The sequence below is a fragment of the Dendrobates tinctorius genome, unplaced genomic scaffold (assembly GCF_039654945.1).
Source record: "Dendrobates tinctorius isolate UK_male_01 unplaced genomic scaffold, ASM3965494v1 ptg000162l, whole genome shotgun sequence".
Lineage (NCBI taxonomy): Eukaryota > Metazoa > Chordata > Amphibia > Anura > Dendrobatidae > Dendrobates > Dendrobates tinctorius.
In genome coordinates, this window is record NW_027361829.1 from 72726749 (window position 1) to 72750610 (window position 23862).

The window sequence follows — 23862 nt, forward strand, 5'->3', positions numbered from 1 at the left end:
CGATCTCAATTACAGCCAAAAACGTCAAATGGAACTGCTTCCCTTCCAAGCTCTGCCATGCGCCCAAATAGTGGTTTACCCCCACATGTGGGGTATCAGCGTACTCAGGACAAATTGCACAATAACTTTTAGGGTCCTGTTACCCTTGGAAAAATAAGAATTGAGGGTGAAAAGATCATTTTTGTGGAAAAAATATGATTTTTTAATTGTACGGCTGTACGTTATAAACTTCTGTGAAGCCCTTGGGGGTTCAAAGTTCTCAACACACATCTAAATAAGTTCCTTTGGGGGGTCTAGTTTCCAAAATGGTGTCATTTGTGGGGGGTTTCCACTGTTTTGGTACATCAGGGGTTTTCCAATCGCGACATGGTGTCCGATCTCAATTCCAGCCAAAAAAGTCAAATGGTGCTGCTTCCCATCTGAGCTCTGCCATGCACCCAAATAGTCATTTACACCCACATATGGGGTATCAGCGTACTCAGGACAAATTGCACAATAACTTTTAGGGTCCTGTTACCCTTGGGAAAATAAAAATTGGGGTGAAAAGATCATTTTTGTGGAAAAAATATGATTTTTTAATTGTACCGCTGACGTTATAAACTTCTGTGAAGCCCTTGTGGGTTCAAAGTTCTCACCACATATCTAGATAAGTTCCTTGGGGGGTCTAGTTTCCAAAATGGGGTCACTTGTGGGAGGTTTCCACTGTTTAGGTACATCAGAGGCTCTCCAAACGTGACATGGCGTCCGATCTGAATTCCAGCCAATTTTGCATTGAAAAAGTCAAACCGCGCTCCTTCCCTTCTGAGCTCTGCCATGCGCCGAAACAGTTGTTCCCCTCACATATCAGGCATCAGCGTACTCAGGACAAACTGCACAATAACTTTTGCAGTCCAATTTCTCCTGTTACCCTTGGTAAATTAAAAAAAATTGAACCTGAAGTATTTTTTTGTGAAAAAAAGTTAAATGTTCATTTTTTTTTTAAATATTCAAAAAATTCCTGTGAAGCACCTGAAGGGTTAATAAACTTCTTGAATGTGGTTTTGAGCACCTTAAGGGGTGCAGTTTTTAGAATGGTGTCACTTTTGGGTATTTTCTATCATATAGACCCCTCAAAGTGATTTCAAATGTGATGTGGTCTGTAAAAATAAAATGGTGTTGCAAAAATGAGAAATCGCTGGTCAACTTTTAACCCTTATAACTTCCTAACAAAAAAAAAATTTTGGTTCAAAAATTGTGCTGATGTAAAGTAAACATGTGGGAAATGTTACTTTTTAAGTTTTTTTTGTGTGCCGTATCTCTGTTTTAAGGGCATAAAAATTCAAAGTTGGAAAATTGCAAAATTTTCAAAATTTTCGCCAAATTTCCGCTTTTTTCACAAATAAACGTAAGTTATATGAATGAAATTTTACCACTAGCATGAAGTACAATATGTCATGAGAAAACAATGTCAGAATCACCGGGATCCATGGAAGCGTTTCAGAGTTATTACCTCATAAAGGGACAGTGGTCAGAATTGCAAAAAATTGACCCGGTCATGAACGTGCAAACCACCCTTGGGGGTTAAGGGGTTAAAGGATCGACATTGGCTTTTAGTATTATTACTTCCAATAGGTGGCACTAAATATCTACTACTCTTCCTCTCTGAAGAGACAATTTGCATATTTCCCAGAGGAGCATTGCGGCTTTAAGTCTCCTCATCTCGGCATGCTTAGCATGTCAGTCTCTGCAAGGAGAAACAATACTTCTTGGATATCATTTTTCCATAAAATTTCTAAACCATTTTTTTAGGGACACATCACATTTGAAGTGACTTTGAGGGGCCCATATGACAGAAAATACTCAAAAGTGACACCATTCTAAAAACTGCACCCCTCAAGGTGCTCAAAACCACATTCAAGAAGTTTATTAACCCTTCAGGTGCTTCACAAAAATTAATGGAATATGGATGGAAAAAATGAACATTTAACTTTTTCCCACAAAAATGTTACTTTAGCGCCATGTTTTTCACTTTCACAAAGGTAACAGAAGAAACTGCACCATAAAATTTGTTGTGCAATTTCTCCTGAGTAGGCCAATACCACATATGTAGAAGAAAACTACTGTTTGAGCACATAGCAGTTCTCGGAATGGAAGGAGCGCCTTTTGACTTTTGGAATACAAAATTGGCTTGAATCAATGGCTGACGCCATGTCACATTTGGAAATCCACTGAAGTGCCTAAACAGTGGAAACCCTCAACAAATGACCCCATTTTGGAAACTAGACCCCTTAAGGACTTTAGATGTGTGGTGAGCATCTTGAAACCTCAGGGGCTTCACAGAATTTTATAATGTTGAGCCGTGAAAATTAAAAAACACATTTTTTCCACAAAAACATGGATTTTTGTGAGTACTCACCGTAAAATCCTTTTCTCCGAGACGCTCATTGGGGGACATAGGTACTGTGGATGTATGCTACTGCTGTCTGGAGGCTGACACTAAGTATACAAAAAAAAGTTAGTTCCTCCTCTGCCGCATACACCCTCGCCCTGATTGCGGGCGGAAACCAGTTTAGTGCAACAGCAGTAGGAGAACACAAAACAAATTAACCTTAATGCAGAATACATATATCTGAAAAAGGACCACCCTACCCATTTTTTAAAAAAGGAATTATACTAATTAAATAAACAAGAGCCCAACTGGCTATCAGGGTGGGTGCTGTGTCCGCCAATGAGCATCTCGGAGAAAAGGATTTTACGGTGAGTACTCACAAAAATCCATGTTTCTCCTTCGTCTCATTGAGGGACACAGGTACTGTGGGACGTCCTAAAGCAGTCCCTGGGTGGGAAGTCAACTCACCGATCCAAGCCGCATGCTCTCCTGTTTAAAGGTGCGCCACTGCCGCTTGGAGAATTTTTCTACCCAGGCTCGCATCTGACGAAGCCTGAGTATGCACATTGTAATGCTTAGAAAAAGTATGCAGGCTGGACCAGGTCGCCGCCTTGCACACCTGCTCTGCCGAAGCCTGGTGCCGAAGTGCCCAAGAGGCGCCCACTGCCCAAGTAGAGTGCGCCCCTATCCCTGCTGGAATCGAGGTGCCTCTAATACGGTAAGCCTCTTGAATAGTTAGATGAATCCATCTGGCTATGGTCGACCTTGAGGCTGCGAGCCCCTTCCTGCGCCCTTCGGGGATCACAAACAGCGAGTCTGTCTGGCAAAAAGGTGCAGTCCTCGACACGTACCTCCTGAACGCTCTCACTAGGTCCAACGTGTGGACAAAATGTAGGCAGAACAATGTCCTCATTAATGTGAAATGAGGACACGACCTTCGGCAGAAAGGGGGGAGGTGGTCTAAGGACTACCTTATCCTTGTAAAAAGTCAGAAATGGTGCTTTACAAGATAGGGCTGCCAACTCCGAAACCCGCCTAATGGAAGTTATGGCTACCAAGAATACGACCTTCCTGGAAAGATATGATAATGAAACTTCTTGTAATGGCTCAAAAGGAGCTTCCAGCAGGACACCCAGGACCAGGTTAAGATCCCAGGAGTCTATGGGCGCTCTATAGGGGGGCACCAAATGGGAGACCCCTTGGACAAACGTCTTGACCTGCATATTAGTAGCGATCCTTCGCTGGAAGAGGACAGACAAGGCCGATATCTGTCTCCTAAGGGAGCTCGGGGCCAATCCTGCGTCTAGGCCTGACTGAAGAAAAGCCAGGATGCTGGGAACCGAAAAAGACAGTGGAGCAACCCTGTGCTCTCGACACCAACGAAAGAAAACCTTCCAAGTGTGACGGTAAATTCTCGCCGAGGAAGGCTTCCGGGTGCTAACCATTGTAGCAACCACTTCACGCCCAAACCCCGCCTGGGTCAGAATCCAAGATTCAATGGCCATGCCATCAAACACAGGGCCCCTGAGTTCGGGTGGCAGATCGGCCCCTGAGACAGTAAGTCTGGCCGTTCCGGCAGACGCCAAGGAACGTCTGCGAGAAGCTGAACCAGATCCGCGTACCATGCCCGACAGGGCCAGTCTGGGGCCAGCAGAATTGCTGGAACCCCCTCTGCCTTGATTTTTCTGATGACCCTCGAAAGTAGTGGCAGCGGGGGAAGCAGGTATGGGAGTCGAAACTGGCTCCACGGTAGGACCAATGCATCCACTGCGATTGCTCGCGGGTCTTGAGACCGAGCGACAAACACGGCTACCTTGGCGTTTTCCCTGGAGGCCATCAGATCCAAGTCCGGAGTCCCCCACTGTTGGCAAATCTGCCGGAAGACTTCGGGGTGCAGAGACCATTCCCCGGCCGTGACACCCTGCTGACTTAGGAAATCTGCTGCCCAATTTTCTACGCCTGGTATGTAGACTGCTGAGATTACCGAGTGGTTCCCCTTGGCCCAGCGTAGTACATCCTCTATCTCGCGCATGGTTGCCCTGCTGCGCGTGCCTCCCTGGTGATTCACATACGCCACCGCTGTGGCGTTGTGCGATTGAATCCGGACCAGACGCCCCGCTAGAAAGTGCTGGAAATGCTGCAGTGCCAACCGCACCGCTCGAATCTCCATTAAGTTGATCGGGAGGCGCCTCTCCTGATGCGACCATTGCCCCTGAGCCATGTGATGGCGGAAAACTGCTCCCCAACCGAGAAGACTTGCATCGGTTGTGATCACCAACCACTGATCTGGGAGAAAGGACTTCCCCTGAAGAAGAGAGGAGTCGCACGTCCACCACTAAAGTGACCGTCTGACTCGAGAGGACAACCTGCACTGATGATCGAGCATGAATGGACTCTTGTCCCAAGATGTCAAGAGAGCGTGCTGCAGGGGACCCAGATGAAATTGGGCAAACGGAATCACCTCCATTGCCGCCACCATCCTCCCTAGAACCCTCATCCCAAATCGAATGGTGTGAGGGCCTGGTCGTTGAAGATTCCGAACTCCCTGACGGAGCGCTCAAGCCTTGTCCCGAGGGAGAATTACCAACTCTCGGGAGGTGTCGAAAATCATCCCTAGGAATGAGATCCTCCGAGCTGGGACAAGGGAGGACTTTTTCCCGTTGACCAACCATCCTAGGCGAGACAGGGTATCCAGCGTGATGCTGACATTTTCTTCGCATGCCCGAAAGGACGGACCCTTCACTAAGAGGTCGTCTAAGTACGGTAAAACCACTATGCCCCGAGAATGTAGAATGGCCATGACGACCGCCATTACCTTCATGAACACTCTGGGGGCGGTAGCCAACCCGAAAGGCAGAGCCACAAATTGGAAATGCCGACCATCGATTGCAAAACGTAGGAATCTTTGATGCGGGGGAAAAATATGGATTTGCAGGTAAGCATCCTGGACATCGATCGAGGCCAAGTATTCTCCCTGCTCCATGGACGATACGACTGAACGGAGAGATTCCATTCGAAAGTGCCTGATTCTGATGAACCTGTTCAAGAGCTTTAAGTCCAGAACTGGCCTTACTGTCCCGTCCTTCTTGGGGACTGCGAACAGGTTGGAATAAAAACCTTGAGTCCTCTCGCACTCTGGTACAGGGACCACGACCCCATTGCGCTGCAGCACCTTGATGGCCCCTAGCAATGCCTCTGCCCGGGATTCTGCTATGGGCAGCCAAGAAAGAAAAAATCGTCTTGGAGGATCCCTGCCGAATTCTATTTTGTACCCCGACGACACTAGTTCCACCACCAATGCGTCGCGTGCCACCGTGACCCAAACGTGGCAGAACCTGAGTAGACATCCGCCCACTCTGCCGTCCTCGGGTACCAGATGCCCCGAGTCATTTCGCTGAGGGCCTCTGGGCCCATTCCGGGGGATCCAGACCCCTGGGCTCCGCAGGGGAGGGCTTCTGGGTGCGTTCGGAGTCACAGGCTTCACATAATTTAATAGTCTGCGCTCGTGGGAACATAACCCCACAGGAAACGCATGCGGCATAAAGGAACGTGTGCGTTTTTCCTTTCCCAGACATATCGCTGCTTAGGCCAACTCTTATGAAAGTTCAAGGGGAAAGGAGGAGGAGGAGGGTAACCCTTTAAATGCCTGTAGCGTAGCTCCGAGTCGGGGTCGCACTTACCCTGCTCCTGTGTGTCCCCCCCGCGCTCCCGGGTCTGCCTCCGATGCGCTCCTTCACCTCTGGGTAGGCTGCAAGTGGCTCTTCTGATCGCAGCCTACCCTGCTCAGAAACCGGGGCCTCAATTTTATCCAGCGCCCGCCCTAGTCACGGAGGGTGGCGCCGGAAATGACGTCGCGCCGGGGGGGCGGGACTTCCACCCGTGGCCTAGGCCGAAGCCGCAGGCTAAATTAGACCCGTCCACCCACTCGAGTGCAGGCTCCCCTGCTGGCCCAGCGATCCGGATCCCCCACGCTGCTCTCCTCCACCCGCTGGCGGCGCCGGCCCACGGGAGAACCTCCCAGACCCAGCCGCGCGCAGGTACCCGGAGGGAGGAGGAAGAGGATGGAGGGAGGGAGAGAGGAGGAAGGGAAAGCGGAGGAAGGGAGACGGGGAGGAGGGGGAAATGGTGCTGCTGATCGCAGCCTGGTCCTGCCCGAGGAGCTGCATGGTCGCTGCAACCTCAGCCACCCCAATTATTATTGGACTCTACAGGGGGGTCCATCCTCTGAGAAAACGCTGCCCAGAGCCCTCCCCAGCTCCATACCTACATCATGGACCTCGGTAGCAGCACCTGGGGTATTTGATCTTAGGACGGTGCAGGCACCCTAGCTCCATCTGCCCTGTAGGGGTGAGGAGAGGGACCGTCCGCCGCCATGCAGCACCGCTGCCTTGCGTTGGTGGAGCAGTGGGGGCCACACAGACTAGTCTTGTGCCTATGTGCAAGCCCACGGTTTCAATACCTAGGGGTGGACAGGGCTAAGCCTGGCATAATGTCCCACGTCGCGGGAAAGGATACGTGGAGGGACACTCGCACGTGCTCGCCCGTTGATGGTTTGGGGAAATCGGATCCTTTCAATAGGATGCGTTGCCCCTGTCTCATTTCCAAAAAAAAGATAAAAAAATAGAAGTCTGGGGAAAAGTCCCAGATACGTCCCTCGGTGCGAGAAAGGATATACGGAGGCGATACTCAACGCGTGCTTGCCCGTTGATGGTTTGGGGAGATCGGACCCTTTCAATAGGATCCGTCGCCCCTGTCTCATCTTCATGGTAAACTAGAAAAAAATAGTCTGGAGAGATCCAGACTGCGTGTGCCTCCATAGGACACAAAGCAAAAAACTGGTTTCCGCCCGCAATCGGGGCGAGGGTGTATGCGGCGGAGGAGGAGCTAACTTTTTTTTGCATACTTAGTGTCAGCCTCCAGACGGCAGTAGCATACACCCACAGTACCTGTGTCCTCCAATGAGACGAAGGAGAAATGGTAGCAAGAAAAAATGGTCCCCTAAATTTGTTGTGCAATTTCTCCTGAGTACGCCGATACCGCATATGTGGAGGAAAACTACTGTTTGGGCGCACGGTAGGGCTTGGAAGGGAAGGAGCACCATTTGACTTTTGAAATGCAAAATTGGCTTGATTCAATAGATGATGCCATGTTGCGTGTGGAGAGCCCCTGAGGTGCCTAAACAGTGGAAACCCCTGACAAAATACCCCATTTTGGAAACTAGACCCCTCAAGGACTTTATTTAGATGTGTGGTGAGCACTTTGAACCCTCAGGGGCTTCACAGAATTTTATAATATTGAGACGTGAAAATTAAAAAACACATTTTCCCAACAAAAATGTTGTTTCAGCCCCATTTTTTTAAGTTTTCACAATAGTCACAGGAGAAAAGGGATGCCAAAGTTTGTTGTGCAATTTTTACAAAGTACGCAGGTACCCCATATTTGTTGAAAAATGACTACTTGGGCGCATGATAGGACCCAACACCTGGTTGTATAATGGTTAGACAGAGACCTGGAGAGGCATACAAGGCACAGTGTTTTGTACCCACTGTGAAATTTGGTGGAGGATCGGTGATGATCTGGGGATGCTTCAGCAAGGCTGCAATTGGGCAGGTTAATCTTTGTGAAGGATGTATGAATCAAGCTGAATACAAGGTTATCCTGGAAAAACAGTTGATTCCTTCTGTTCAGGCAATGTTCCCCAACTCTGAAGACTGTTTTTTCCAGCAGGACAATGCACCATGCCACACAGCTAGGTCAATCAATGTGTGGATGAAGGACCACCACATCAAATTCCTGTCATGGGCAGCCCAATCTCCAGACCTGAACCCCATTGAAAACCTCTGGAATGTAAACAAGAGGACGATGGATAGCCACAAGCCATCAAACAAAGACAAATTGCTTAAATTTTTGTACCAGGAGTGGCATAAGGTCACCCAAAAGCAGTGTGAAAGACTGGTGGAAAGCATGCCAAGACACATTAAAGCTGTAATTAAAAATCATGGATATTCCACAAAATATTGATTTCTGAACTCTTACTGAGTTAAAACATTAGTATAGTTGTTTCTAAATGATTATGAACTTGTTTTCTTAGTATTATTTGAGGTCTGCAAGCACTGCATTTTTTTGTTATTTTGACCATTCCTCATTTTCTCAAAATAAATACAAAATTTAGTGCTTGGGCATTCGAAGACATATTGTCAGTAGTTTATAGAATAAAAGAGCAATTTACATTTTACTCAAAAATAAAAACTTATAAAGAGAAAAATCAGACAAACTGAAAAAATAATTGTTTTTGCATCACTTTATTCTGAGAGCTATAACTTTTTTATTTTTCCGCTGTTGTAGCTGTATGGCAGCTTGTTTTTTGCGGGACAAGATGACGTTTTCATTGCTACCTTTTTATTTTGATTTAACTTTTTGATCGGGTTTTATTCTACTTTTTGTTTGATGGCATGATGAAAAAGCAAAGGTTTTTGTTTATGGTGTGCACTGAAGGAGTTAACAAGTGTGACAATTTTAAAGGTCGGCTCGTTCTGGACGCGGCGATACCAAGTATGTGTACTTTTTTGTTTTTACATAAATATATTGTATTTTTCAGACTATAAGACACACCGGACCATAAGACGCACCCCAAATATTCAGACGGCAAATAAGGAAAAAAAATAATTTGTCAAACAGGGGTTCGTCTTACAGTTCGAATTCAGCTTACCGGGGAGATATCGGCAGGGGTAGAGGAGTGGTCACAGGGAAGCGTGGTTACAGGGGTTGCTTGGTGGTCCAGGCTGGTGTGGTGGCCACTGGTAAATCCCATCCAAGGCTGGTGCGATGGTGGTGCTCTGAGGCTCCACCGGCATTTTGCGACAGGTGCTGTGGTGGCGCTCTCTGGTGCTCTGGGGCTCCACCGGCATTTTGCAACAGGTGCAGCGGTGATGCTCCGTAGTGTGGCGGGGCTCCGCCGGCATTTTGTGAAAACCCAGAGGTCCCCACAGATCCATTGCCGCGATGCAGTGATCTCCGGGAAATTGGCCGCAGGTGGCAGCGCATGCTGAGATTGAGATCTCGGCAATGAGATCTCAATCTGCTGCGATGCGGTGGCCTCCGAGAAATGGCAGCTGGAGGCGGCGCATGCTCAGATTCAGATCTCGGGAACGAAATGCCGGCCGAGCTCCACCACACCACAGAGCATCACCGTCGCACCACCACAGAGTACCACCGCCGCACCACAGAGCTTAACTGCTCCACCAGCCAGGGAAGGGAGGCTACAACGCCCTGCAGCATCGGACCCGGACCGCCGCCACAATATTTTGGTAGTATATTCTGACTATAAGACGCACCCCTATTGTCCCCATAAATTTTGGAGGGAAAAGTGCATCTTATAGTCCGAAAAATACAGTATATATTTATTGGTTTAATATTTTTTCTTCTTTTTTTATTTTGAGATTTTTTTTAATAGTTTTAAAACTTTTTTTTTTTACTTTTTCACTTAGTTCCTGTATGGGACTTCACTTTTTGCTTCTCTGATCACTGGTCTCATACAATGCAATATACATGTATTGCATTGTATGAGAGCTGCAAGTGTTACACAGGTAGATCGCTTTTTAGACTCAGCTGCACCATAGCTGGCAGACCCGTAAGTCATCACATGACCTCCTGTTGCTGGGACAACGCAGGATCTCCCGTGATGTGATCAGATCTAATCACGGCGGGGCATTGGAGATGTGAGTACAGCTGTAGTCTCTCTCTGATATCTGCTAAATGCCGCGATCACAGCTAGAAGATAGCAAAGGGTTAACATCATTGGGACCTGATCCAATAAGGTCCTGATGGTGTCATCTGTTAGAGCTACCGCTCTGGACAGGAATTGCAGCACTTGCAGGACCCTAGGGGTCCTGAGCGCTGTGAGATCCCTGACCACTCGTAAACGTCAGCGCTGCCGACAGCCCAGCAAGCACAGACGTTTATGTACAGTGGGCGGTCGGAAAGCTGTTAAAGGATAAGTCATCACACTTACATGACTAGATAATCTCTTTAATATTATGAAAAATAGATGTTACCTTGTGTCTGCCTGTAGAATGCTGAGTCACTCCCACAAATACTTCCTTCATTTTCTAAACTTTCGTCAATAAAACTTCCCTCTGAAAAGAAAGAAACCATGTTAATATCAATATAACTATATGAAAAAAACAAACTATTGAATTTTAAAGGGGTCGTCTACTACTAGGATAACACCTTCTTAAACTAAATGTTTGGCCCCAAAGGATAATAAATCCTATACTCACCTCCCATGCCAATGTCGTTCCCTCTGGCACCAAGGCTTAGGCCGTGTCAAGGATGCACGAAAGTGTCATCATGTGCATATTAAATACCGCATATACTCATGTAGAAGCTGAGTTTTTTAGCACATTTTTTGTGCTGAAAACGCCCCCCTTGGCTTATACATAAGTCATTTGTCCTAGAGGGCAAGCGGGGGAGGGGGAACAGCAGAGCAGCGGGTCACAGAGACAGGAGTCAGCGGCTGTGGCTACAACCTGTGCCGCTGCTAAAGAGAAATGAATATTAATTTCTTTTATATCGTGCACAGTGACATCTGCAGCCTCAGTCGCTGGCTTCCAGAAGACATCATACTCACCTTCCAGTGTGCCCTGCATCTCGTTGGTCCTGGCGCCCTTGCAGCATCTCGTTAATGCCAGTTTCCTTGAGCACTTCCTGTGCTGAGCGATCACATAGCACCACTCATTAAGGTAATGCAGATGCACGAGTCTCCACTCCCATTGGCGTGGAGGGAAAATTCATTACCTTAATGAGCGGTGCCACATGATCACTCAGCACAGGGAGAGCTGTAGGAAGCTGGCACGAGGTGCTGTGAGGGTACGCTGGAGGGTGAGTAGGATACTTTTTTTTTAGGAAGCATGCATACCAGGATGGGGGGGAGCCACACATACCAGGACAGCGATGGGGGGAACCATGCATACCAGGACAGTTATGGGGGAGCCACGCATACCAGGACAGTGAAGGGGGACCCATCATACCAGTATAGTGAAGGGGAGCCATGCATACCAGGACAGCAATGGGGGAGCCACACATACCAGGACAGCGACGGGTGAGCCACACATACCAGGACAGGTAAATAACGTGATCTCAAGTACAGAATACATATTATATGGCAAATATCAGGATCCCCCGAGGAAGCTAACGTGAAACGCGCGTAGGGGTGCGCATCTTCACATGGACACCAGCACGGGTAAAGGTGAATTTCCCTTATGATAACCTCTGTCTTCCCCTCTTTGTCCTTCCCCCTTTTCTTTTCTTTAGCCACACTTTGGCAGAATATAATCATGGATACTTAGACTGGTACACTATGTTATGGTGGAAGGAACAGGGATAGATCCTTACTGTATGCGCTCCACTTGGTTTGGGATACACTTGTCTGTGTTTACTTAAACATACACACACAATTTTTGGACATAGTTTTGGGGTATATAGGTGGGATGAATAAGGACAGATCCCCACTGTATGCCCCCCATTTGGTTTGGGCTATAGTTGACTTCGTCTATTTAGACATATACACCTATTTTTGGATATAGTTGTGGGCTCTATAGGGTATTACATTTACCTGTTCCCGTGCTTTCATGCTCATGACGTAGTACGTTGTATTTTTATTGTTGGTGCATTCTGACCTGTGTCAAATGGCTCTGTAATTGTTTATGATCATTTTGTATATGAGCTTAAATTTTTGTACCAATAAAAGTATGTTTTATATTGCTATCTTTGGAATTGTTATGGTTTATATGCTCCACTTTTTTGTGTATACATACCAGAACAGGACAGGGGAGCCACTCATACCAGGACAGATATACGCGGGGAGGCACACATACCAGGGCAGCTACGGGGAAAGCCACGCATACCAGGACAGCGACGGGTGAGTCACACATACCAGGACTGGACGGGGAAGCCATTCATACCAGGACAGCTATGCGTTGAGCCACGCATACCAGGACAGCTGCGGGGGAAGCCATGCATACCAGGACAGCATGAGGGAGCCACACATACCAGGACAGGACGGGGGGAGCCACACATACCAGGACAAGGAAGAGGGGAACAATGCATACCCGGCTTATACTTGAGTCAATAAGCTTTCCCAGTTTTACGTGGCAAAACTAGGTGTCTCGAGTCGACTTATACTTGGGTCGACTTATACTCGAGTATATACGGTAAATGTCGTTTTTTCAACAAATATCATTATAAACTGTATATGCCTGGTAATATTTCAATAAGGGCCTGGTATTATTTTAGTAGGGGCTACGTCCCCTATAAAAATCTTTATGCAGTCTAATTGTCATTTTGAGGTGACAGACTCCCTTTCAGTAAGCTTAAAATGGACGTTTTGCTCGTGCATGGGGTGTTTGACAGCCTGTTCAGATATATCGCTAATCAGTTTCCCACTACTGGCTGCAGTGTCAAAGGGGTTGTCTGGTCTAAAACTACAAAACTGCAATCACTCTATGTTACTGCAGACTTGTGAATCCTAAGATCACACACTGCTTGCTGTGAGGATTCTCCGGTGTCAGGGTCAGGAACGGTGGTTTTGTGACTGCAAGTATGTGATTTGAATACTTCCGGGCACAATCCGACTTTGCAGGTAAATTGAGCGAGGTAACGACCATCTAGTCAGATTGTGGTTGGAAGTATGCATATCGCATGATAAAATTAATGAGGCAGTAGTGCGGATGCCTCTGCTGCATTCAACTGGTGCTTTTCAGATCCCCAGTCCTCAGGATCAGTGAGAACCATGGCGCTTGGATGCCCAGTGATTGGAAAGTTATTCCCTATCCCGTGGATAGGGAATAACTTTCAAACTTGAGATATCCGCTTTAAGCAAACCTGTCAACAGGATACTGCCAAGTAAACTACAGGCATATTCAGGTTGGCAATGTTAAACTGATTAAAATGATACCTGGGGTGAAGAAATCCATCTTCTGCTTCTTGTGTAATAAGTGTTAGAAGTTTTCAGCTAATGAGATGCTCGTGCTCCGTGGTGGGATTGTGGGCAGTCTTATATTCCTGATCAAAGAAACCAAGGAAAGACCTTACCACAGGCCCACCCCAAAGCACAAACATGTTCCTCATCATAGAGACAGAGAGATAGAGAGACAGACTATTTGTGCCTCGGGCGGCCTGTGGACAGGTCTTTTCTTGGTTTCTTTGGCATAAAGCAAGAGGATAAGACCTGCTTACTGTCCTGCCCCGGACTACGAGCATATCATTAACTGAAAACTTCTAACACTGATTACAAAAGAACCACAAGATGGATTTCTTCACCCCAGGTATCATTTTATTCAGTTTTACACTCAATCTGAAATTGCCTGTAGTTTATTTTGCAAAATCCTGCTGACAAGTTCACTTTAATGAATATCTAAACTTTTGGGATATTTGTTGTTTTATGCCAATTCTGAGCAGATTGGTGGGTCACCCAGTTCTGGCACCCACCAGTCGCTTAACAAAAGACCTCCTAGAAGATCGCAGCTCAAGAGACATGAGAGCATGCACACAATGCAGAGTGGATCCAGTGAATAAATAGTCATAGTCCTGTCTTCTGAGCTGTGGATTTTTAAGAGGTCTTTTGAACAATCAGTGGAGAGCTCAGGTCCCACCCCATGATGCCTCTTCTCCACACTTAGCCAACTTCAGACTCACACTTAGCTGCTAAAAATTAACGGGCTGCTAAAAATTAACGGGCCTAACACATATAAGATATCTTCCAAACACTAAGTTACTATTTAAATGTTTAATAAAGCTCCTGCCTAGGATCAAGCAGTACTGTGGTTCCTGTATGGTCCGCAATCTGATGATGGCTGGTAACAACAACTTCAAGCATCTTCTTACCATTGTTAAGGGCATACTAGGAGTTGTAGGTTAATGTGATATGATTGTATGTGGCGCTAACCTCACACTACAAATAAATGCTGTACTAAGCTTGAAAATGTACTCATGTACTGATGGAGGTTCAGGTGATGCACTACTATACTGATGATGGTTCTGGTGATGTTTTACTGCACTCACAGTGATTCTGGTGATGTATTACTGTACTGATGGAGGTTCTAGTGATGTAGTCATGTAGATGTTGTAATTTTTAATTTATCAGACTCAATATAAAAACATCAGTCCGTGTGCTGGACTAAAAATATACTTGTGTGAATGTCTGCCAACCAGACAAGAAATTGACTCATGCCCCTATACACTATAGACAGCTGTCCAATTGTTCGACTGCCAGCTATCTTGCCCGGCTCTCCCATAAAGCGTTCATGTGTTCTCTATGAGAGCTGCTGTTAAGGTACTGTCACACTTAGCGATGCACCAGCGATCCCGACCAGCGATATGACGCGGTCAGGATCGCTGGTGCCTCGCTAAGTGGTCGCTAGTGAGCTGCCACACAGGCAGATCTCACCAGCAACATCGCAGCGGTCGGGGGTCATTGCTTACCTGTCAAACGAGGCGATCCTGACATCCTCCCGCCCACGTCCATGCGTCGCTCGTCGGCGCCACAGGAAGCCCAGCAGGAAGCTGACAACGAGAAACGGTCCAGGACGTTCTCTCGCGATCAGCGATAGACAGCGGGAGAGCGGTCGGAGGTAAGTATCAGACATAGCGATATCACTAGCAATATCGCTGCTGTGTCACAAAACCAGTGACGTTATAGCGATATTGCTAGCGATATCACTTAGTTTGACAGGCCCTTTAGATATATAAGTTTATCACCTAGAGAACAAAAGGCTCTACAGTCTGAAATTGGACATGCTGTATTCTTATCTTCCCTGGCAATCATTAGTCAGAGGCCCTCATACACATTGGACTGTCAGAGGAACCTGTTGATATAGGTGAGTTTGGACAAATTTAGTGTAATGTATATGGGGGTCTTAACTACTATCTGAAGGGTAGGGGCACTGTCAAGATATGTGCACACGACTTCTTTTAGACTTCTGCGAGTGCCCAGAGTTTTTCAGACTGAAGACACTTCAGGACACATAGTCGGCATTTTGTTCTGAATTAACATTTTTTTTGCTTTTTTGTTGTCTTTTCAGACATCTTTTAACCAACAGTTTTTGTTTATTTTTTTTAACAAACTAGTAAGCAGCTTCCAAACAAAACCTGCCAATATAATAGACTGGTCACTCTTTTTTGCCTCTTCATGTCTTGGGAAACCTAAAATGGTTAAAAAAATTAAAAGTACTGAACATATGACAAGAGAGTCGTCTTGCAGTGTATGAGTTACCGTAATTGTTTTTAGCATATATTTAGCAATTTTCATACGGGTTACAGAGCGAATCTGCCTGGAGTTGTGTGCACATACCCTTAAGCCCCCGTCACACATAACGATGTCCCAGCGTTCCCACCAACAATCCGACATGGATGGGATGGCTGGGACATCCTTAGGCTGATCGCTGGTGAGCTGTCACATAGACAGCCCCAGCGATCAGGACCAGCGACGCTGGACGCTGGTTTCTAATCTAAACGTCGGGAATCTAGGAGCCGCGCGACTCCTGGATACCTGCTGTTTACCTTGGAAACCAGGGAGATTGAATTGGTGGAGGATGCTGCTGTATTTTTTTTTCCATGCCCCATTTTCATGCAATATACTAATTTGGTGCTGCCCTGCATGCCCTGCCTTTTTCATAAATAAGTTTTACATTTTTTTTACACTATTGAGAATGCAGTAGTCATCTGGAGCTGAAAAATTTAATTCAGACAGAAAACGGATCTGTAAAATGATGGTTACTGTTGCATGGTAACATCGGCAATATCTCTCACTGAATATATTGGACCAACCAGATGCACGATATGACTCAGATTGGCTGTTGTTTCTCTACCTGTTGATGGATGCAGACCAAAGCAAATTAGAGTGCTTGGTGCATGTACTGTAAGCTGCCATGGTTCTCACCACTGTGACTCCTATTTACACAGGGTGATGCATCGCCAAGAACAATGATCATTTATGCTACATAAAAGATAATTTCATCCGATGAAGCAGAGTTGCGCGCGTTCATAATTAGGAAACAAATAATGCTTATTTACAATTATGTTGCAGTATAAAAGCTGCTTTAGTCATTGTTGACAAGACAAACTGATTTGCCATTGTTATATGCTTATTTTAACTCCTGTGGTGTTCACATAGATAACATTAACAAGATAATCTTGGTGGTCATTGTTCATTCCTATATTCACAATTTATGTGCCATTTTGGCATCATTATTCTCAAATGCCACGTTGATTTGGAATGAATAACTGACCTCAAGCCTGTTATGAATACCTGACAGAGGTTACCTGGGCTCAGGCATTCAAAGCACAGTCTTTTCCTAGGTGTAAAGATGCCATCCATGGTAACAAGGTGATCATTGTAGCAAATGCAAAAGGTCCATATATTACCAGAAGCTGATTGGATGCACTATCATAAGAATATTGGAGCAAGGGATGGAGATGCAGATTGTATGTGAGCATGACTATGATTTATTTGATTTATATGTCAGTGCGAGATCACCCAAAAAGGTTACAGTTCCTTCTCTCAGAGCAAAGAGAAGCACAGTCCAACCAGTCTTGGTATCCCCTTCAGCCCCGGCTCCAGCAGCTTCCAGCACCAAAATAAAGTCTTCAACTGTGAGCACTGTTCACACTGAACAAACTGCAGCTTCCACACAATTCTCTGTAGCTCCAACACACAGACAACTCAGCTCTCCTAGCTGACCCATGGAGTCTTCATTCAGAGAGAGACTCTAGCTTGTCTCTCTACCAGGTATAGCTCACATTTTGTCTGGACACTTATCAGCAGCACACCTGATTCTGCTTCATTTAGCAGACTGCTACCTCTAGCGAATACAGACCCTGGTGTTATGAATAGGTCACCGAGGAGGATAGCAGGAATAGGCTAGGCCACCGGGAAACCAGAAAGGTTGGTAACTCAGCAGATTGCAGACCCCTGATCCTAACAACACAATTAGCAGTAGCCGTGGGGCGTACCTACGATGCCCTAGACGCCTAGGCACAGCCGGAGAGCTAACTAAGCTTAAAGCAAGAAAGGTGAAATCTAAACTGCCCCAGAGTAGAACCCCAAAGAAATAGCCCCCAAACATATATTGTCGGTGAGACAAGATGAGGTACAAACACAGACAGAAAATAGACAGAGCAAGTGATGGGGCCCAAACTGTCTAGATAGGATAGGAAAGGAAAGACACTGTCTGCAATCACGCAAAAACCCTAAAAAATCCAACACGACTGATGTACAAAAAGCACTGAGGTCTCATGACCTCTCCCCCACTATATCAGCATTCTGGTGTGAACTGGCAGCAAAGCAAAAGAGACTAATATAACAGAGGACTGAACACACTGACACAAGCTGTAACATATGGAGTGGGGTCCAGCACAGCCCCAGCAGGGAGCACGCTAAACCCTCACAGCAAAGAAGAAAGAGACAAAACCAGATTAGATGCAAAGGATTAGCAAATGAACAACTTAACTGAAAAATGCAGGATCAGGCAGGAGATAGCAGACCTCAAAATGCACAGGAAGAAACAATCACCAGCAGCAACTGAGGGAAGCCTGCTCACTTATATCCTCCCAGTCAGTAACCCCTGATTTCCAATCATCGTTATCAGGTGGCAGACTACTATCAACCCAGCCTGTTGTGAATTCTCTCTCTGGCTTCCCTCTGGTGATTACTGAAGGTAGTGTTAGGAGCGGTGGAACGCACTAAATAAAATTATAAATAAAGTGCGTTCACCGCTCGGGGTCCACTGTGCGGTAGATGGTAAGACCGCTGCTAGGTGGTGGCAGAGGTATCTGGCGGTAGAGTGCACAGGGTTAAGACTTCACCCGAGAGCACTGAACAAGCTCTGTTGCACTCACAGAGCACATGAACAGATAAGGCTGCAGTGAGCTCTGTTTCACTCACAGAGCTGCAAGCGTACACAAGCTCTGTTACACACACAGAGCTGCAAGCATACTCAGACCCTGTTACACACACAGAGCTGCAAGCATTCACAAGCTCTGTTACACACACAGAGCTGCAAGTATACACAAGCTCTGTTACACACTCAGAGCTGCAAGTATACGCAAGCTCTGTTACACACACAGAGCTGCAAGCATAAACACATGTGCAACAACGCTGAGTCTGTTTGAATGTCACAGGAGCTCAGCAACACAGACGCGGTATCTGGTCACAGGAGCGGCCCTAGCTGACGGCACCAACTCCGTCTAGACCTACCGTGTACGTCTGGGAAATAGGGCGTTGCAAGTGCAAACGCACCTAGAGCTGCTACTGCAGCGCGGCGTTAACTAAGCTGCTGTAGAAACGCTGCTGTCAAGCAGGCGCAAGCTGACGCTAGCTGCTGAGCGCTGGAGCAATGGCGCACTGGCGATAGTACTGGCTCTAACTCAAACTCTCACACATTCGTAATAACCAAGGAATGGGGGTTTCAAATGAGTCATTCACCAGTCCATGCATCCATCAACAAACATACAGCAGCAAGTATGACTATACTAGCGCATGGCGGAAGAGCCATGCGTGCTTTTTATAGCGTATGGGACCTGCCGGAAATCTCCAGAACTCCAATAGGAGCCAATAGGATTCAGAGCAGGACCTGAGCACCTGACTCCCGAACTCCAATAGGAGCTCATCCTGTGAGCATGCTCAGAAGCTGGCACAAAGGACTTAGCCTCTGGAGATAAATGTGAGGACCTGGGTTTCTGCATAGGTATGGCAGAACTCAGATTCCTAACAGGTAGTGGAGCTGGTCAGATTGACAGAGGGGTTGCAAGTTCTCTTTCTGGACTCCCTCTGGTGGTTACTGGAGGTAGTGGAGCTGAAGTGATTGACAGAGGCTTGCCACCTGATAATGAGGAAGACGATTGGAGATCTGGGGTTTCTGATTGGGATTTAAGACAGCTGACTCTCTCTATCTCTGCTGGTGATTTTCTTCCTGTGCCCATTGAGGTCTGATGTCTCCTGCTCTTTCCCTGCATGGTTCAGCTAAGTGGATCATTTGTTATTCTGTTTGCATTTGATCTGGTTTTGTTTATCTCTGCTTTGTGCAGCTCAGCCAGCTCCAGATGGGGCTTTGCTGAATCACCACCCATTTGTTACTGCATGTGCCAGTTTGCTTTGTCCCCTGTTATATTGGTCTCTTTTTGCTTTGCTTTCAGAATACACCAGAGTGCTGATATAGTGGGGGTGAAGTCGGGCGACTTCAGTATTTTTTGTGCATCAGACGTGTTGGAATTTTTGCAGGTTTTTTTGCGTGATTGCAGACAATGTCTTTCCTTTCCTGTCCTGTCTAGTCAGTGTGGGCCCCATCATTTGCTCAGTCTATTTTTCTGCCTGCATTTGTGTTTTCATCTTGTCTCACCAACAATATATGTTTGGGGGCTATCTATTCCTTTAGGGTCTGCTCCGGGGCAGTTTAGATTTCCCCTTTCTTGCTTTAGGCTTAGTTAGCTCTCCGGCTGTGCCGAGGCATCTAGGATCATCGTAGGCACGCTCCACGGCTACTGCTAGTTGTGTGGACAGGATCAGGGGTCTGCATCTGCTTAGTTACCAACCTCTCTGGTTTTCTGTGGCTTAGCTTGGGCCTGCTATCCTCCTTGGTGCCCATTCATAACACCGGCCAGCTCCACTACCCGCAGTAACCACCAGAGGGAGCCCCGACTCATAAGTCAGATCAACAGAATTCACAACACCCTGGTTTTTAGTTAAAGGGAATCTGTCACCCTTTTTTTGCCCTATTAGCTGCCAGCATAGACATTGGGGGCTTATCTATAGCATTCTGTAATGCTGTAGATAAGCCCCCTGATGTAACCTGAAAGATAAGAAAAAAGAGTTATATTATACTCACCGAGGTGTGCGGTCTGGGCCAGTCCAGTGGATGTTGCGGTCCGGTCGGATGCCTCCCTTCTTCATGCGCTGACGTCCTCTTCTCCTGTCCTGAAATGGCTCTGGCGCAGGCGCATTGCTCTGCCCTTTTGAGGGCAGAGCAGAATTCTGCAGTGTGCAGGTGCCAGACCTCTCCCAACGCCTGCGCACTGCAGGACTCTGCTCTGCCCTCAAAAGGGCAGAGCAGTGCGCTTGCGCCGGAGCCTTTACAGGACGGGAGAAGAGGACGTCATCGCATGAAGAAGGGAGGCGCCGGACGGGACGGCGACACCCATCGGACCGGACCGCCCACCTCGGTGAGTATAATATAACATGTTTTTCTTCTCTTTCAGGTTACATCGGAGGCTTATCTACAGCATTACAGAATGCTGTCAATAAGCCTCCGATGTCTATGCCAGCAGCTGAAAGGCCAAAAAAAGGGTGACAGATTCCCTTTAAAGCAAGTTAGGTGAATCTAATTAAGATTTGTAGTGCTAGGATTTAATCCAGCCCTACCCAGCTATGCTACAAGGGTCTTAACAGTGGTAGGGTTTTTTTAACATTCAAGGAGTATATCTTTGTTAATTTCTTCTTTCCTAGTATAAGACATTGAAGGAAGGTTTTGCTATTTTCTCTGTTTCTTTACTATTTTGCTAACCCTTATTTACTTTTTATATTGAATTAAGCCTTTTATTTCATGTCTGGACTGCTCCTTAATTTTAAGCCATTTTAGGCTAGGGTTGTTAGAAGGCAAGAACATTCTACAGGCACAAATGGTTCCCAATAGACCACAATTACTGAAATCAGTGTATGACACAGAGGTGAACACAGATTAACTTTGTGACATAACCTAGCAAAAAAACCTAGTCATATGAATCAGACATAACCAATCATAATTAAAAACCTATTCTAAATAAATTTACAGTAAGTTCTCTTCTGCTATGGTTTTAACCCCTTTACCCCCAAGGGTGGTTTGCACGTTCATGACCGGGCCAATTTTTACAATTCTGACCACTGTCCCTTTATGAGGTCATAACTCTGGAATGCTTCCAAGGATCCTGGTGATTCTGACAATGTTTTCTCGTGACATATTGAACTTCATATTAGTGGTAAAATTTAATTTATATAACTTGCATTTATTTGTGAAAAAAACAGAAATTTGGTGAAAGTTTTGAAAATTTCACAATTTTCCAACTTTGAATTTTTATGCCCTTAAATCACAAAGATATGGTACACAAAAACCTTAATAAATAACATTTCACACATGTTTATAATAATAATAAATTTTACTTCTATAGCACCAACATATTCCGCAGCACTTTACATTTCAGAGGGGATTTGTACAGACAATAGACATTACAGCATAACAATAATCACAGATTATAACAAATACCAAGAGGAATCAGGGCCCTGCTCGCAAGCTTACAATCTAAGAGGAAAGAGGTAGACATGAAAGGTGGGTGGTAACAGTTGCCCTGATTGTATGGACCAGTCATAATGTTAAGTGTGTAACAGTAAAGACATAGAGGGCTAATGGATGCATAAAGCATGTGGGAACATGATGCGGGGAACTTGGTTAAGGTAAAACTTTTGGCTGTGCAACACAGGGATAGATTAGGTTAATGTGTTGAGGCGATAGGCCAGTCCGAATAAATGAGTTTTCAGGGCACGCTTAAAATTGTGGGGATTGGGGACTAATCATATTGACCTGGGAAGTGCATTCCAAAGAATTGGCGCAGCACGTGTAAAGTCTTGGAGACGGGAGTGGGAGGTTCTGATTATTCAGGATGCTAACCTCAGGTCATCAGCAGAACGGAGGGTGCGGGTAGAATGGTATACTGAAACAAGGGAGGAGATGTAGGGTGGTGCTGAGCCATGGAGGGCTTTGTGGGTGAGGGTAATAAGTTTATACTGAATTCTGGAGTGGATGGGTAGCCAATGACTGGCACAAGGTAGAGACATCGGTGTAACGATTGGTGAGGAATATGATCCTGGCTGCAGTTTACTTTACATCAACACAATTTGGGAACCAACATTTTTTTTTGTTAGGAAGTTATAAGGGTTAAAAGGTGACCAGCGATTTCTCATTTTTACAACACCATTTTATTTTTAGGGACCACATCACATTTGAAGTCACTTTGAGGGGTCTAAATGATAGAAAATACCTAAAAGTGACAGACACCATTCCAAAAACTGCACCCCTGATGGTACTCAAAACCACATTCAAGAAGTTCATTAACCCTTCAGGTGCTTCACAGGAATTTTCCGAATGTTTAAAAAAAATGAACATTTAACTTTTTTTCACAAAAAAATTACTTCAGGTCCAATTTTTTTTATTTTACCAAGGGTAACAGGAGAAATTGGACTGCAAATGTTATTGTGCAATTTGTCCTGAGTATGCTGATACTCCATATGTGGGGGTAAATGACTATTTGGGCGCATGGCAGAGCTCGGAAGGGAAGCAGCACCGTTTGACATTTTTGGCTGGAATTGAGATCGGACGCCTTGTCGCATTTGGAAAGCTCTTGATGTGCCAAAACAGTGGAATCCCCCCACAAATGACACCATTTTGGAAACTATACCCCCAAAGGAACTTATCTAGATGTGTGATGAGAATTTTGAACCCCCAGGGCTTCACAGAAGTTTATAACGCACAGCCGTAAAATTAAAAAATCATTTTTTCCACAAAAATGATCTTTTCACCCCCAATGTTTATTTTTCCAAGAGTAACAGGACCCCAAAAGTTATTGTGCAATTTGTCCTGAGTACACTGATACCCCATATGTGGGGGTAAATGACTATTTGGGTGCATGGCAGAGCTCGGAAGGGAAGCAGCGCCATTTTACTTTTTTTGCTGGAATTGAGATCAGACACCATGTCGCGTTTGGAAAGTCCCTGATGTGCCAAAACAGTGGAGACCCCCTTTTGGAAACTAGACCCCCCCTAAGAACTTATCTAGATGTGTAGTGAGAGCTTTGAACCCCCAAGGGCTTCACAGAAGTTTATAACGTACAGCGGTAAAATTAAAAAATCATACTTTTTCCACAAAAATGATCTTTTCACCCCCAATTTTTATTTTTCCAAGGGTAACAGGACCCCAAAAGTTGTTGTGCCATTTGTCCTGAGTATGCTGATACTGTATATGTGGAGGTAAACGACTATTTGGGAGCATGGCAGAGCTCGGAAGGGAAGCAGCGCCATTTGACTTTTTTGGTTGGAATTGAGATCGGACACCATGTCGCATTTGGAAAACCCCTGATGTGCCAAAACAGTGGAAACCCCCCACAAATGACACCATTTTGGAAACTAGACCTCCAAGGAACTGATCTAGATGTGTGGTGAGCACTTGGAACCCACAAGTGCTTCGCAGAAGTTTATAACGCCCAGGCGTGAAAATAAAAAAAATTATATTTTTTCCACAAACATGATCTTTTAGACCCCAATTTTTTTATTTTCCCAAGGGTAACAGGAGAAATTGGACCCCAAAAGTTGTTGTTCAATTTGTCCTGAGTACGCTGATACCCCATATGTGGGAGAAAACTACTGTATGGGCACACGTCGGGGCTTGGAAGGGAAGTAGTCATGTTTTGAAATGCAG

The 23862-nt window shown here is 45.8% G+C and overlaps 1 protein-coding gene across 2 annotated transcripts in view; it reads right to left on the reverse strand.

The window, feature by feature from the left end:
- Window positions 1–23862, reverse strand: part of MYRIP (myosin VIIA and Rab interacting protein) — an 811455-nt gene that overhangs the window by 231955 nt on the left and 555638 nt on the right. For both annotated transcript variants that reach the window (XM_073550109.1, XM_073550108.1), the window contains exon 5: window positions 10423–10503. In XM_073550109.1, the coding sequence (XP_073406210.1) occupies window positions 10423–10503 (81 nt within the window). The remainder of the gene's footprint in view (window positions 1–10422; window positions 10504–23862) is intronic.